A 14,037-nucleotide genomic window follows, 5' to 3' on the forward strand; every position below is an offset into this window, starting at 1 on the left:
GCATTGAAGATGGGTTGTGGCTGGGTCTTCCAGCATGACAACGACCCGAAAAACACAGCCAGGGCAACTAAGGAGTGGCTCCGAAAGAAGCATCTCAAGGTCCTGGAGTGGCCTAGCCAGTCTCCAGACCTGAACCCAATAGAAAATCTTTGGAGGGAGCTGAAAGTCTGTATTGCCCAGCGACAGCCCCGAAACCTGAAGGATCTGGAGAAGGTCTGTATGGAGGAGTGGGCCAAAATCCCTGCTGCAGTGTGTGCAAACCTGGTCAAGACCTACAGGAAACGTATGATCTCTGTAATTGCAAACAAAGGTTTCTGTACCAAATATTAAGTTCTGCTTTTCTGATGTATCAAATACTTATGTCATGCAATAAAATGCAAATTAATTACTTAAAAATCATACAATGTGATTTTCTGGATTTTTTTTTTAGATTCTGTCTCTCACAGTTGAAGTGTACCTATGATAAAAATGACAGACCTCTACATGCTTTGTAAGTAGGAAAACCTGCAAAATCGGCAGTGTATCATATACTTGTTCTCCCCACTGTATACAGCCTGATAATACCAGTGAAGGTGTAGACCTAAATCAGCATGTTGTTTGTGCAACAGTACCTTCTAAATCAAAGAGGAATACGCAAAGCAAGAATGTTAGCTACATGAAGTAGCTAAGAGAACATTCAATGTAGCCAAATATTATAGGGTCCCCTAGGAAACACTTAAGTGATAATGCCAGAGAAGCCTGTGTTTTGGAGGATATATTGGCACGGGTGTTGTTTGTTGAGGGACGGCAAACCGTGCCAATATATCCTCCAAACACCGGCTTCGAGGGCATTATCACTTTTGTACAACGGGTTACCAACATATTCAAATAATGATTGACATATTTTCATTAAACGTTATTTTGATGAATTTATTCATACTATTTAATCCTTCCACAAGATGTAGTCCCGACACAAATCTAGGGCTGCTACCCAAGCCGGCTGGTCGTTCGTTATATCGGTTGCCAGAGACGCGACCCAGTCGTTCGTTCTAAATGTTCCATTGCCATATTGGCCGGCAACATTCTTATCCCTTGCTTGCTAGCTAGCCAACTACGGCTAATTTATAGTAACGTCAAACAGTGTAGCCAGAATAACAACAGTAGTTGCATTTGTTTTAAGCTGTTTTCTAGTGACATTTATTTGGATACATCCATAACAATGAGCTAATGAAGCGCGATGTCGCCTGGCATAGAAAATGTGCTCTCTCGTCAGGACACTGTTGTTCAGAGGAGCTAGACAAGAACACAGCTAACACAATTACTTCAAACTGAAGCTGGGAAGACTGCAAACTAGCTGCACTTTGTTTCGTTTGACCTTTCTTTCAATTTATATTGATTTGTATATATCCATTAAAATGATGCCAGCCCGACTCCTGTGGTGGGCTTGGTGCAGTGCACGCTGACACTGTCGCCAGGTGTACGGTGTTTCCTCCGACACATTGGTGCGGCTGGCTTCCGGGTTAAATGGGCATTGTGTCAAGAAGCAGTGCGGCTTGGCTGGGTTGTGTTTCGGAGGACGCACGGCTCTCGACCTTCGCCTCTTCCGAGTCCGTACAGGAGTTGCAGCGATGGGTCAAGACTGTAACTACCAATTGGATACCACAAAATTGGGGAGAAAAAGGGGTAAAAATGATGCCAGCTGACTGGCTGAGAAACGCTGCCTGCCTGTCTGTCTCGTCTAGACTCCCGACACGTTCATTACTATGGGACAGCTGGAGATAAAAATTTAATATTGAAACAATGTTGCAAATGTCGGAGACGGAGGCAAGGTTTTTACAAATCTCTGCTGTTGAAAACTAAATGTTACTCTAAAATAAATGAGATAATGTCTAGATGCTTTTTTATAGTCGAGATCAAGTTTATAAATTGCCTGGCTGGGCTGATGAGACAATGGATTGCACAGTCAGATGGAGCAGAATAAATCAGCATTTTAAGATCATAGATTTAGCCGGTGGTAACTTGTGGAATAGACACCGGCTGGAATGCGGTTTTAACCAATCAGCATTCGGGATTAGAACCACCCGTTGTCAACAATTGTCAACATCCTACCATATCACAATAACTCCTCCCTGGCATTTTCATTCGTTGTCATGTCAAACAACACTATTCAAAGTGGCCACTATTATATTCTAACTATAGAATTTGAATAATCATTCTATTTCCATGATTCCAACAGTTCACCCAAATGTTTTGCTCTAAATCGCAAGTCAAATCACAATTACAACATTTGGTTAAAAATAAGGCCTCGATTGTTTGCCCATATCGTGTAGCCCTACGTGGCAGTGTGGAAATGATCTCGAATGAGTGCAGGAAATGCAGAAATTGCTGAACGTTTAATTGAACAGTATAAAACAATCAGAATGGAGAAAGACCCATTTGAAATCACTTAGAATGTATGCATTACCACCCTGTCATACCGTCCAATTTTTAAAAAAATACCGTGATATGATATTTGGGCCATATTGCCCAGCCCTATGAGCAGCTGAGAAATAAATATAAGAACACTTATTTCACGCCACGCATCAACCACTGTTTGAGGAGCATGCACTCTCTGCCCGACAGGTGATATTCCGCCTAAACTCTGTATGCCATGGGGTCTCCAACTTTGTTCCTGCAGCTACCCAGTGCTTAATTTGGGAAACCAAGTGAAATCTGTTCATGAACATCGATAGTAACATGTTTTCAAAACGAAACATATTTCACTAAACTGTTGACAGCCCGTCTGCACGCTCTGGAAAGGCATAAAGGAGAGAGAGGAGGAGATGGAAACGCATGGTGGTGAGATATTCTGTATAGCCAATTTAATGATGGAAATATAAAAAATACCCTTACCAGGCTATTAAAAATCAAATTCACTAATTGTAGGCTAACAGTAAGCTACCCTGCACAATCAATGAACCAACAGCATTGCCTAGGGCTATACATTCTCTCCCAGACTCATGGATTGACATTTTGGAGCGTAGCATAAGGTAACCAGTCCATCCAGTATGCATAATAATACGGTCCACACTCAAAGGCGATTATTCAAATTTGTTTAATTTTGGAGTATAGGCTAGACCAATTATGTACCAAAGACATCTTAAATCAGTTTTGTTTTCGTTTTTTGCCATGCGGAATATGTAGTAGGCTTTGTATAATGGCACAATCATAATTTTAATTCAGGATTTATTTTTCTGGCTTGGGCTCATAAGCCTATGCATAAGCTCTAATATGCGTATGAGAGTTTTGAATCAATAATCACCTTAGAAAGCACTGCCCATTTCATTGTGTTAGTCTTTGAAACAACATCCACAACAACCATGTTTTACACTGTTTCAACCTGCTGTTGAACTTCTTTCTTCAAATTGATCATCACAGTTATGTGAGTTTTAAAAGTATGATAGGCCTACTGTTTTGATAAGTGTTTGATGTGATTTTCAATTGCATTTGCATTGATGTCAGAGTGGTTAGAGGGACAATAGAGCCCGGAGTACCAGGCCATTAGGACCTGATGGTAGTTAGCAAGTTGGGTACTACCAAGGCATGTCCAGAGTTCATAAAAGGAGATTACCGTGACTCAACGGTCACGTGGAATTTTACTGTGGTCATGACTCATGACTGCCGGTGTGGCAGTAATATGGTCACTGCAACAGCCCTACACAGTACGCTACATCACAGCATCCCACCTCACTCCCAACACACAATATTCTCCCCAGGGGAGCCAAGCCCCTCACACAATGTACTGGGAAAGAGCAGCAGAATGTTAAAAGGGAATTCTCAACAGATTTATTATACTGCAGAGCAATCCTTTTAATGTGAATTTATTTCCAGTGTACAGTATATTAAGAACCACCAAAATATATCAACAAGCATTAGCTTAGATGTGGCTGAAGGCATCATGAATCATTTGATATCATGTTGTCGTGTGTGATCAGATCTGGCTAGGCAGGAGTTTCTGATCAGTACAAGTAGGACCTGTAACCTTGTATTGCCACAGCTGTTCGGGGAAAAGGACATTGGTCGACGAGAGAATCCGTAGAAACCAAGCAGTAAATATCCTTATGTTAATATTTTTGGATAGTGCATTGTATGTGCCTTGACAGCTGGCTATGCTTGAGAGAAGCCATTGCTGAACTATATGCCTATACTACACCACAGTCTGCCTCTCACATACTGTATCTCAGGCTCTTAGAGGGAAACATATTTTAGTTGTCATGAACACACATCTCCATTAACACTCCCCTGAAGAGGGATACCAGGAGTGGTCGTCTGCGACCGCCAAAGAAAAACGTTGGATCCAAACGAACATACATTGTGGTCGCCTGTAATTAGTGAAAGCCTAGAATGGACTTGCACAAAAAGATGTTGGCTGCACTGCTGCTGGATAGGAAATCATTGTATTTCCCACCAGCATTCACTTCATATTTGTCTTAGTTGACAGAAGAAAGGTTTTGCACAGTATACAGTGAGGAAAAAAAGTATTTAGTCAGCCACCAATTGTGCAAGTTCTCTCACTTAAAAAGATGAGAGAGGCCTGTAATTTTCATCATAGGTACAGGTCAACTATGACAGACAAATTGAGAAAAAAAATTCCAGAAAATCACATTGTAGGATTTTTAATGAATTTATTTGCAAATTATGGTGGAAAATAAGTATTTGGTCACCTACAAACAAGCAAGATTTCTGGCTCTCACAGACCTGTAACTTCTTCTTTAAGAGGCTCCTCTGTCCTCCACTCGTTACCTGTATTAATGGCACATGTTTGAACTTGTTATCAGTATAAAAGACACCTGTCCACAACCTCAAACAGTCACACTCCAAACTCCACTATGGCCAAGACCAAAGAGCTGTCAAAGGACACCAGAAACAAAATTGTAGACCTGCACCAGGCTGGGAAGACTGAATCTGCAATAGGTAAGCAGCTTGGTTTGAAGAAATCAACTGTGGGAGCAATTATTAGGAAATGGAAGACATACAAGACCACTGATAATCTCCCTCGATCTGGGGCTCCACGCAAGATCTCACCCCGTGGGGTCAAAATGATCACAAGAACGGTGAGCAAAAATCCCAGAACCACACGGGGGGACCTAGTGAATGACCTGCAGAGAGCTGGGACCAAAGTAACAAAGCCTACCATCAGTAACACACTACGCCGCCAGGGACTCAAGTGCCAGACGTGTCCCCCTGCTTAAGCCAGTACATGTCCAGGCCCGTCTGAAGTTTGCTAGAGTGCATTTGGATGATCCAGAAGAGGATTGGGAGAATGTCATATGGTCAGATGAAACCAAAATAGAACTTTTTGGTAAAAACTCAACTCGTCGTGTTTGGAGGACAAAGAATGCTGAGTTGCATCCAAAGAACACCATACCTACTGTGAAGCATGGGGGTGGAAACATCATGCTTTGGGGCTGTTTTTCTGCAAAGGGACCAGGACGACTGATCCGTGTAAAGGAAAGAATGAATGGGGCCATGTATCGTGAGATTTTGAGTGAAAACCTCCTTCCATCAGCAAGGGCATTGAAGATGAAACGTGGCTGGGTCTTTCAGCATGACAATGATCCCAAACACACCGCCCGGGCAACGAAGGAGTGGCTTCGTAAGAAGCATTTCAAGGTCCTGGAGTGGCTAGCCAGTCTCCAGATCTCAACCCCATAGAAAATCTTTGGAGGGAGTTGAAAGTCCGTGTTTCCCAGCGACAGCCCCAAAACATCACTGCTCTAGAGGAGATCTGCATGGAGGAATGGGCCAAAATACCAGCAACAGTGTGTGAAAACCTTGTGAAGACTTACAGAAAACGTTTGACCTGTGTCATTGCCAACAAAGGGTATATAACAAAGTATTGAGAAACTTTTGTTATTGACCAAATACTTATTTTCCACCATAATTTGCAAATAAATTCATTAAAAATCCTACAATGTGATTTTCTGGATTTTTTCTCTCTCATTTTGTCTGTCATATTTGACGTGTACATATGATGAAAATTACAGGCCTCTCTCATCTTTTTAAGTGGGAGAACTTGCACAATTGGTGGCTGACTAAATACTTTTTTTCCCCACTGTACATATAATAAGGAAGGATATTCTACCAAAAGTCATGTAGAAATTCCAGTCAAACTCCCTGTTTCGTTTGTGATTTTCTGGTGCTCTTTAGGGGCTTAAGGATTTGTATTTTTTCTTTTTTTGTGTCGATTGGCATAGTGTGTGTTTGCTTGTGCATCTTATGTGCTTACCAATAATGGTGCGTGTCCTCTCCACCCAGAGAGTGCTGGTTCAGGCCACAGGCTCGGCCCAGAAGGGAGCGCAGGTGCAGCAGCTGTCAGTCCCCCGGGTGCAACAGGTCCCTCAGCAGGTACACACTCTCATCACCACCCCTCCTTCCTTCTCTCCAGCTCCCAGGACACTCAGTCAGTCAGGCTTTATCCACACGCACAGCATGGCTCCAGCACAGTAGCATCAGACATATTGATACCGATCACATTCTCCACTGTATTGTAAGCTTTGTTGCTTTTGAATGGTATGGGTTTCTAACTGATATAATTGCTGTTAGATCTCAATCTGTTGTGCTTCAAGTGCTCAGCATGGATTTTCTTTATTCTCAGTATGACACTTTGGTCCCACTGCCACCTACTGCCAGTACTGTGGTAATATATGATCAAGATAATGATTATGGAAGACATGAGTTACTCTGTTTCTTTTGATTACTAACAAGCATAGGATATCTATCTAATTTCAAGGAATGAAAAACAGCCTAGAAGTGGATACTCCCTCTTGATAATAATGCTCAAAGGTTGTGTTTCTCTCTCCATAGGTCCAGCAGATCCATCATGTCTACCCCTCCCAGGTTCAATATGTAGGAGAGGGAGGAGAAACAGTTTACACTAATGGAACCATGTAAGTACTGCGGTGCTCTTCATTTAAGGCAATGGAACGTGTTCCAGCTGCCTTTAAAATACTTCTAAATAGAATACCATTAAAAGATGCACTATGCAGAAATCGCTCCGCCATTTCCTGGTTGCTAAAATTCTAATAGTTTGGCTATTTTCAGTTTGTGACAAAACAAGCAAGTATAGTGTAGAGAATCATTGTACCATCTAAACCGCTGTGAAAAATATTTTCCATAACCAAAAATATTATATTTTCAGCTGTTGGAAGCTGGTGTACAAAAACGAAACCGATCTACCGCTTCTTAGACTTGCTTTCAATGAGTGACAAATCTATAACACATATTTCTATGTGAATTTGGTCGAGTCACCCAAAAAGTTACATATTGCAGCTTTTAAAGCTAATTGAACCCCTAACGTGAGATTGTAGATGTGTAATATTATAATAGAAACACAAACTAAGTGAATGTAATGTTATGTGATTGCTGTTTCATTCTGTATAGATCTGAGGTCATACCTTTACATTATGGCACCTCTCTCCCTAGCCGGACAGCCTACTCCTATAACCCTGAGGCCCACCTGTATGGCCAGGGCAGTGGAGGAGCCTATTTTGACTCTCAGGGCGGGGGTGCCCAGGTCACCACGGTGGTCTCCTCGGCCAGCGGTGTGCCGCCCCACGGCATGGTGGGCATCGCCATGGATGTGGGCGGCAGTCAGATCATCTCAGGCGGCAGCACCTACCTGATCCACGGCGGGGGCATGGAGGGAGGCCGCCACCACGCCTCACACTCCTCCCGCTCCTCCTCCACTATGGTGAGCACCTTGGATGAGTTGCATATACTCTGTGTCCTTGTTGGGACTTAAGGATTTAGTAGGAAGAATTATGTTTCCAGTCCAGTAGGTATCTCCGTGAAATTATTATGATGTGATTATGTAAGTCCATCAAACCTGATGGAATAGAAGAGGCACCAACACCTTTAGAAATGAATGCCCATGTCTGAGAGTCAGTTATTCCAACTCATCCCAAACATGAGGGATGGTTTATGGTTTCCATTACTAAACTGCTTTTTAAGCCGTGCATGGATGAAAGTATTCTCTATGAAGTGTGTATAAATCATTAGTTACACCAACAAACAAATTGCCCTGCCGTAGCAGACACATTCCCTGCCTTGCGCTGCTGTGCCTGTGACGCACACTGGTGTGCCTTTCCTCACCGCTGCCTGCCTGGCCGATCTACTGAGCCTCAGGGAAACCTGAGTATGGGGGTGGGCCTCAGCCTTCCCAGTGCCCAATGGAGTTACGAGAGAAGCGGGACAGGGGAAGCAAGGCGCAAGCTGGTTTAAGTAATTCAGCTATGCCTTGTTTTGGAGTTTTTCACAGGCACTTGTGCGCCCTGCAAAACAAAGCAACCCCTGGGCCTCATTACCATTTGGCCAACAGCCATTGGGAGCCTTTTTAAGGCTTTGGAAGGATGCCAGGTTTTTTTTTTCTCAAGTTTGGCCGCTATACCACACATCTTTCTGTGGGTGTTTCCCCCCCCCCCCTCTTTTCTTTTACCCCCTAAGCTTTAAAGCCCATGGTTTTGTAATTCGCTATGCCTGCTAGTTTAACTCCTATTTTCTCTAGTCCATGAGACTGCAGAAAAAAAGTCTAAATGATCTGGTAAATTCATTGAAATGGTCCCTTTGGGATAACAAATGGAAAGAAAAGATGGGGGATGATATAAAATATGGAAATCTGTTGCTCCTGTAGGAAAACATTTCTATTAGGACAGTATTTGTGTTTATAAATGGGTTTCAACAGTGACTTTTACATATAACTTCTCAAGTTTTGCATTGTGTGATGATTTTCTTTGGGTGTTAGGTGGAATTTGTTGACTCATTGTCATTGAGCATGGTGTGACCCGTGGCCCTGATTGCAGAGTTAATTTGCATATGTTAGTGTCAGACAAGGAGGGCCTTCAGTCAGCAGCTTAACCCCTTGAGTCCCTCTCATTTGCATGCTTTTTCAGCCAATAATGAATTTGGCCGCAACACTGACAGTGTAATGGAAATGCAGAGATCTGGCTGCTGCTAACCTTCTTATTTCCTTTCTGTTTTGTGTTTTTGTTTTTCCCTGTCTACCCCCCTTCTTTCATTTTCCTCATTTTTTTTCTTCCTCCTGTTTCATTTTTTGCATGCTCATTTTTTTTCTTTAGCTTGAAATGGCGATTGAAAACCTCCAAAAGTCGGAAGGGATTGCAACTCACAAAAGCAGCCTGCTCAACAGCCATGTAAGTCAATCAGGAACTTTCTTTGAAAAGGACAAGAAAGACCTGCCTTTGTCTCCCTGGCGCTACCTTACCTCTTCACTGTGATCTTTTCTCTTTCTGATGAAGGGTACATACTTACAGACTACTGCTAGCCTCAGTGTGCTGTGACCCAAAACACTACATTGTCTGACCAGAGATGTTCTTTGCATCTGCTGCCACTTGTTTCTCAACAACAACTTATTGATTGGGTGACTTGCTGCTGGCTGAGCTTGCCTTGTCCTTGTCTTGACAGAAGCTACACATGTATTTAACCTGTTGCTTTTTCAGATTCTCCATCCTCCACATGGTGACAGCTACGTGATTGTTATAGCCACATAACGCCCTCCACCTTTTTCTACTGTCAGTGAAGCACACATTCCCACTCGAATTAAGACACACTCACTATTTGTCAACAATTACATGTTGTATAATGTGAGTCGGTGTGTTGGCGACACATCTCCATAATAACAGTGTGATATGGTAATGAGATGCAGTACTACTTGACTCTACTTTATTACTCCATCAGAGCTGCCATTCAAACCAGCTATTTTATTAGACGTTAGGGGGTTATTCTCCATTCCAGTTCTTAACCCTCGGTCACCTCTAGAATCTCTATATTATTGTCATCAACTCCACGCTGTGTCTGTCACACTCAGTCTGGCCACCCTGTATATTGAGATAAATATCCATGTGTTTTATATTTCTTCTTTTTACGTACCATTCACCATCCACACAGACGGGTAAATCATTGTATCTACCCTGTTGGGGAATAGGGGACAGCAGAGTTCTATTTTTCTCTAGTGGACAGGTATAAAATGAGTGAGCAATTATCACATTAAATATACTCATTCACTCCCTCTGACAGTTTTAACCCAAAATCTAAATTCTCTCTCTCATGTTTAAACTCACTAAACAGGTGGTTGGAGTGTGTGTGTGTTTCTGCTCTCTGTTGATGTGGTAATAGAAGATGGTGCACTCTCTCTCCCTCTGGTTGGGCAGACAGCTGCAGGATTGGAGTAGGGTTGAATATTTTCCCGGTATTTTACAAATGTTCCATCCCGAGAATAGATCATTTTCCTCCCAGGTAACCCAGTATTTCCCGCCAAAACCGGAAGTGTCATTCAAAAGCATTATAAAGCACATAAATGTCTGGATTTGATAAGAGCTTTGAACAGCATGAAAATTCTAACCTGATGCTACCTGAGCCTGATTAGCCTTATATTAAATACATTTTATGAGCCCTACATTAACGACATTTAATGAGCCCAAGCCCAAAAAATACCAAATGATTGTACCGTTATCCAATAAATATATGATATAGGCTACTGCACATTAAGCACGACAGAAAAACATAAAAGCACATACAGTTGAAGTCGGAAGTTTACATACACTTAGGTTGGAGTCATTAAAACTTGTTTTTTCAATCACTCCACAAATTTATTTTTAACAAACTAGTTTTGGCAAGTCGGTTAGGACGTACTTTGTGCATGACAAAAGTAATTTTTCAAACAATTGTTTACAGTCAGATTATTTCACTTATAATTCACTGTATCACAATTCCAGTGGGTCAGAAGTTTACATACACTAAGTTGACTGTGCCTTTAAACAGCTTGGAAAATTCCAGAAAATGATGTCATGGCTATAGAAGCTTCTGATAGGCTAATTGACATCATTTGAGTCAATTGGAGGTGTACCTATGGATGTATTTCAAGGCCTACCTTCAAACTCCGTGCCCCTTTGCTTGACATCATTAGAAAATCAAAAGAAATCAGCCGACCTCAGAAAATACCTCCACAAGTCTGGTTCATAATTGGGAGCAATTTCCAAACGCCTGAAGGTACCACATTCATCTGTACAAACAATTGTACGCAAGTATAAACACCATGGGACCACGCAGCCGTCATACCGCTCAGGAAGGAGATGTGTTCTGTCTCCTAGAGATGAACATACTTTGGTGCGAAAAGTGCAAATCAATCCCAGAACAACAGCAAAGGACCTTGTGAAGATGCTGGAGGAAACAGGTACAAAAGTATCTATATCCATTGTAAAACAAGTCCTATATCGACATAACCTGAAAGGCCGCTCAGCAAGGAAGAAGCCAAAACCGCCATAAAAAAGCCAGACTACGGTTTGCAACTGCACATGGGGACAAAGATCGTGCTTTTTTGAGAAATGTCCTCTGGTCTGATGAAACAAAAATAGAACTGTTTGGCCATAATGACCATTGTTATGTTTGGAAGAAAAAGAGGGGGAGCTTGCAAGCCGAAGAACACCATCCCAACCGTGAAGCACGGGGGTGGCAGCATCATGCTGTGGGGGTGCTTTGCTGCAGGAGTGACTAGGATCTAGTTCTCAAAATAGATGGCATCATGAGAAAGGAAAATTATGTGTATATATTGAAGCAACAGCTCAAGACATCAGTCAGGAAGTTAAAGCTTGGTCGCAAATGGGTCTTCCAAATAGACAATGACCCCAAGCATACTTCCAAAGTTGTGGCAAAATGGCTTAAGGACAACAAAGTCAAGGTATTGGAGTGGCCATCACAAAGCCCTGACCTCAATCCTATAGAAAATGTGTGGGCAGAACTGAAAAAGCGTTTGCGAGCAAGGAGGCCTACAAACCTGACTCAGTTACACCAGCTCTGTCAGGAGGAATGGGCCAAAATTCCCCCAACTTATTGTGGGAAGCTTGTGGAAGGCTACCCGAAACGTTTGACCCAAGTTAAACAATTTAAAGGCAACGCTACCAAATACTAATTGAGTGTATGTAAACCTCTGACCCACTGGGAATGTGATGAAAGAAATAAAAGCTGAAATAAATCATTCTCTACTATTATTCTGACATTTCACATTCTTAAAATAAAGTGGTACTGACCTAAGACATGGAATTTTTACTAGGGTTAAATGTCAGGAATTGTGAAAAACTGAGTTTAAATGTCTTTGGCTAAGGTGTATGTAAACTTCCGACTTCAACTGTAGATGTAGCTAGCTATAGGCTCCAGTAGGCTAATCTTTCTGCGTTGAACTTTATTATTATTGTATTATATGGGCTGGAATTACGCACATCGTTCAAACCACGATAAAGTGGAAGAGAACATGCAATTCTGGTGCAGCACATGCAGCCTACAAAGTAACATGTATAGGCTAGCGAATTTGATTTTAATTTTGAAATATAATAGGGCCTATTTGTATAATAAGTAGGCTGATGCATATATACCTTTCATAATATTTCCCATTTTTTAGCCTACCTCTTTCTCTCTCGTTGCTTCATTCTTTTCTCGCTTTCAACATTTAAATGAAATAAGTTTTGTTGTCCTTATCTTAATCATTTTAATGACATCCTTGAATAATATACAGTAGGACTGGAATTTGATCCAAAATGCTTTCACTTCTCTTCACGAAGATTGAATAGTTATGGGTCTGAATAAATAACTGCTATGGCTTACCGCCATCGCACATTCGCTCTTCTTTCAAACTACCCGTGAGTTCTATTGGCTGCTGTATTTAACATTCAGCCAAAAAGAACTTGCGTCCTCTTCGAATAGTCTATTGGTATAAGAAATGCACACAAAAAAAAAGTATGCCGCATTGAAGGTCCCCAAGAACACAGTGGCCTCCATCATTCTTAAACGGAAGAAGTTAAGAACCACCAAGACTCTTCCTAGAGCTTGCCGCCCGGCCAAACTGAGCAATTGGGGGAGAAGGGCCTTGGTCATGGAGGTGACCAAGAACCCAATAGTCACTGACAGAGCTCCAGAGTTCCTCTGTGGAGATGGGAGAACCTTCCAGAAGGACAACCATCTCGGCAGCACTCCACCAATCAGGCAGAGTGGCCAGATGGAAGCCGCTCCTCAGTAAAAGGCACATGACAGCCTGCTTGTAGTTTGCCAAAAGGCATCTAAAGTACTCAGACCATGAGAAACAAGATTCTCTGGTCTGATGAAACCAAGATTGAACTCTTTGGCCTGAATTCCAAGCGTCACGTCTGGAGGAAACCAGGCACCATCCCTACGGTAAAGCATGGTGGTGGCAGCATCATGCTGTGGGGATGTTTTTCAGCGGCAGGGACTGGGAGACTAGTCGGGATCGAGGGAAAGATGAACGGAGCAAAGTACAGAGAGATCCTTGGTGAAAACCTGCTTCAGAGCGCTCAGGACCTCAGACTGGGGCAAAGGTTCACCTTCCAACAGGACAATGACCCTAAGCACACAGCCAAGACAACGCAGGAGTGGCTTTGGGACAAGTCTCTGAATGTCCTTGAGTGGCCCAGCCAGAGCCCGGACTTGAACCCAATCGAACATCTCCGTAGAGACCTGAAAATAGCTGTGCAGCGACGCTTCCCATCCAACCTGACAGAGCTTGAGAGGATCTGCAGAGAAGAATTGGAGAAACTCCCCAAATACAGGTGTGCCAAGCTTGTAGCGTCATACCCAAGAACACTCAAGGCTGTAATCGCTGCCAAAGGTGCTTCAACAAAGTACTGAGTAAAGGGTCTGAATACTTATGTAAATGTGATATTTTAGTTTCTTATTTTAAATACTTTTGCAAACATTTCTAAAAACCTGTTTTTGCTTTGTCATTATGGGGTATTGTATGTAGATTGATGGGGGAAAAACAATTTAATCAATTTTATAATATGGCTGTAACGTAATAAAATGTGGAAAAAGTCAAGGAATACTTTCCGAATGCATTGTATTTTGGATGCAATTTTCAATGGAGTTGATGGAGAGAGCGAGGGACTGCGAGAGAGTGCTCGTACGTGCAGTGATTTAAAGCAACGATATTCGAGTGATAGGCTGTTTTTTAAAACTCTACAGCTGCAATAAAACAAAAAAATAATATTTTTACAA

The 14,037-nt window shown here is 42.2% G+C and overlaps 1 protein-coding gene across 6 annotated transcripts in view; it reads left to right on the forward strand.

Annotated features, from left to right (window-relative positions):
- The window catches only part of rfx2 (regulatory factor X, 2 (influences HLA class II expression)), a 67,182-nt gene that overhangs the window by 36,918 nt on the left and 16,227 nt on the right, over positions 1-14,037 (forward strand). For 2 of the 6 annotated variants that reach the window (XM_041839421.1, XM_041839424.1), the window contains exons 3-6: positions 6,277-6,366; positions 6,826-6,908; positions 7,402-7,711; positions 9,096-9,170. In XM_041839421.1, coding sequence (XP_041695355.1) covers positions 6,277-6,366; positions 6,826-6,908; positions 7,402-7,711; positions 9,096-9,170 — 558 coding nt within the window. The remainder of the gene's footprint in view (positions 1-6,276; positions 6,367-6,825; positions 6,909-7,401; positions 7,712-9,095; positions 9,171-14,037) is intronic. The other 4 variants (XM_041839423.1, XM_041839426.1, XM_041839425.1 and 1 more) reach the window with 3 other exon arrangements.

Source organism: Coregonus clupeaformis, chromosome 20 (genome assembly GCF_020615455.1).
Source record: "Coregonus clupeaformis isolate EN_2021a chromosome 20, ASM2061545v1, whole genome shotgun sequence".
Classification (NCBI taxonomy): Eukaryota; Metazoa; Chordata; class Actinopteri; order Salmoniformes; family Salmonidae; genus Coregonus; species Coregonus clupeaformis.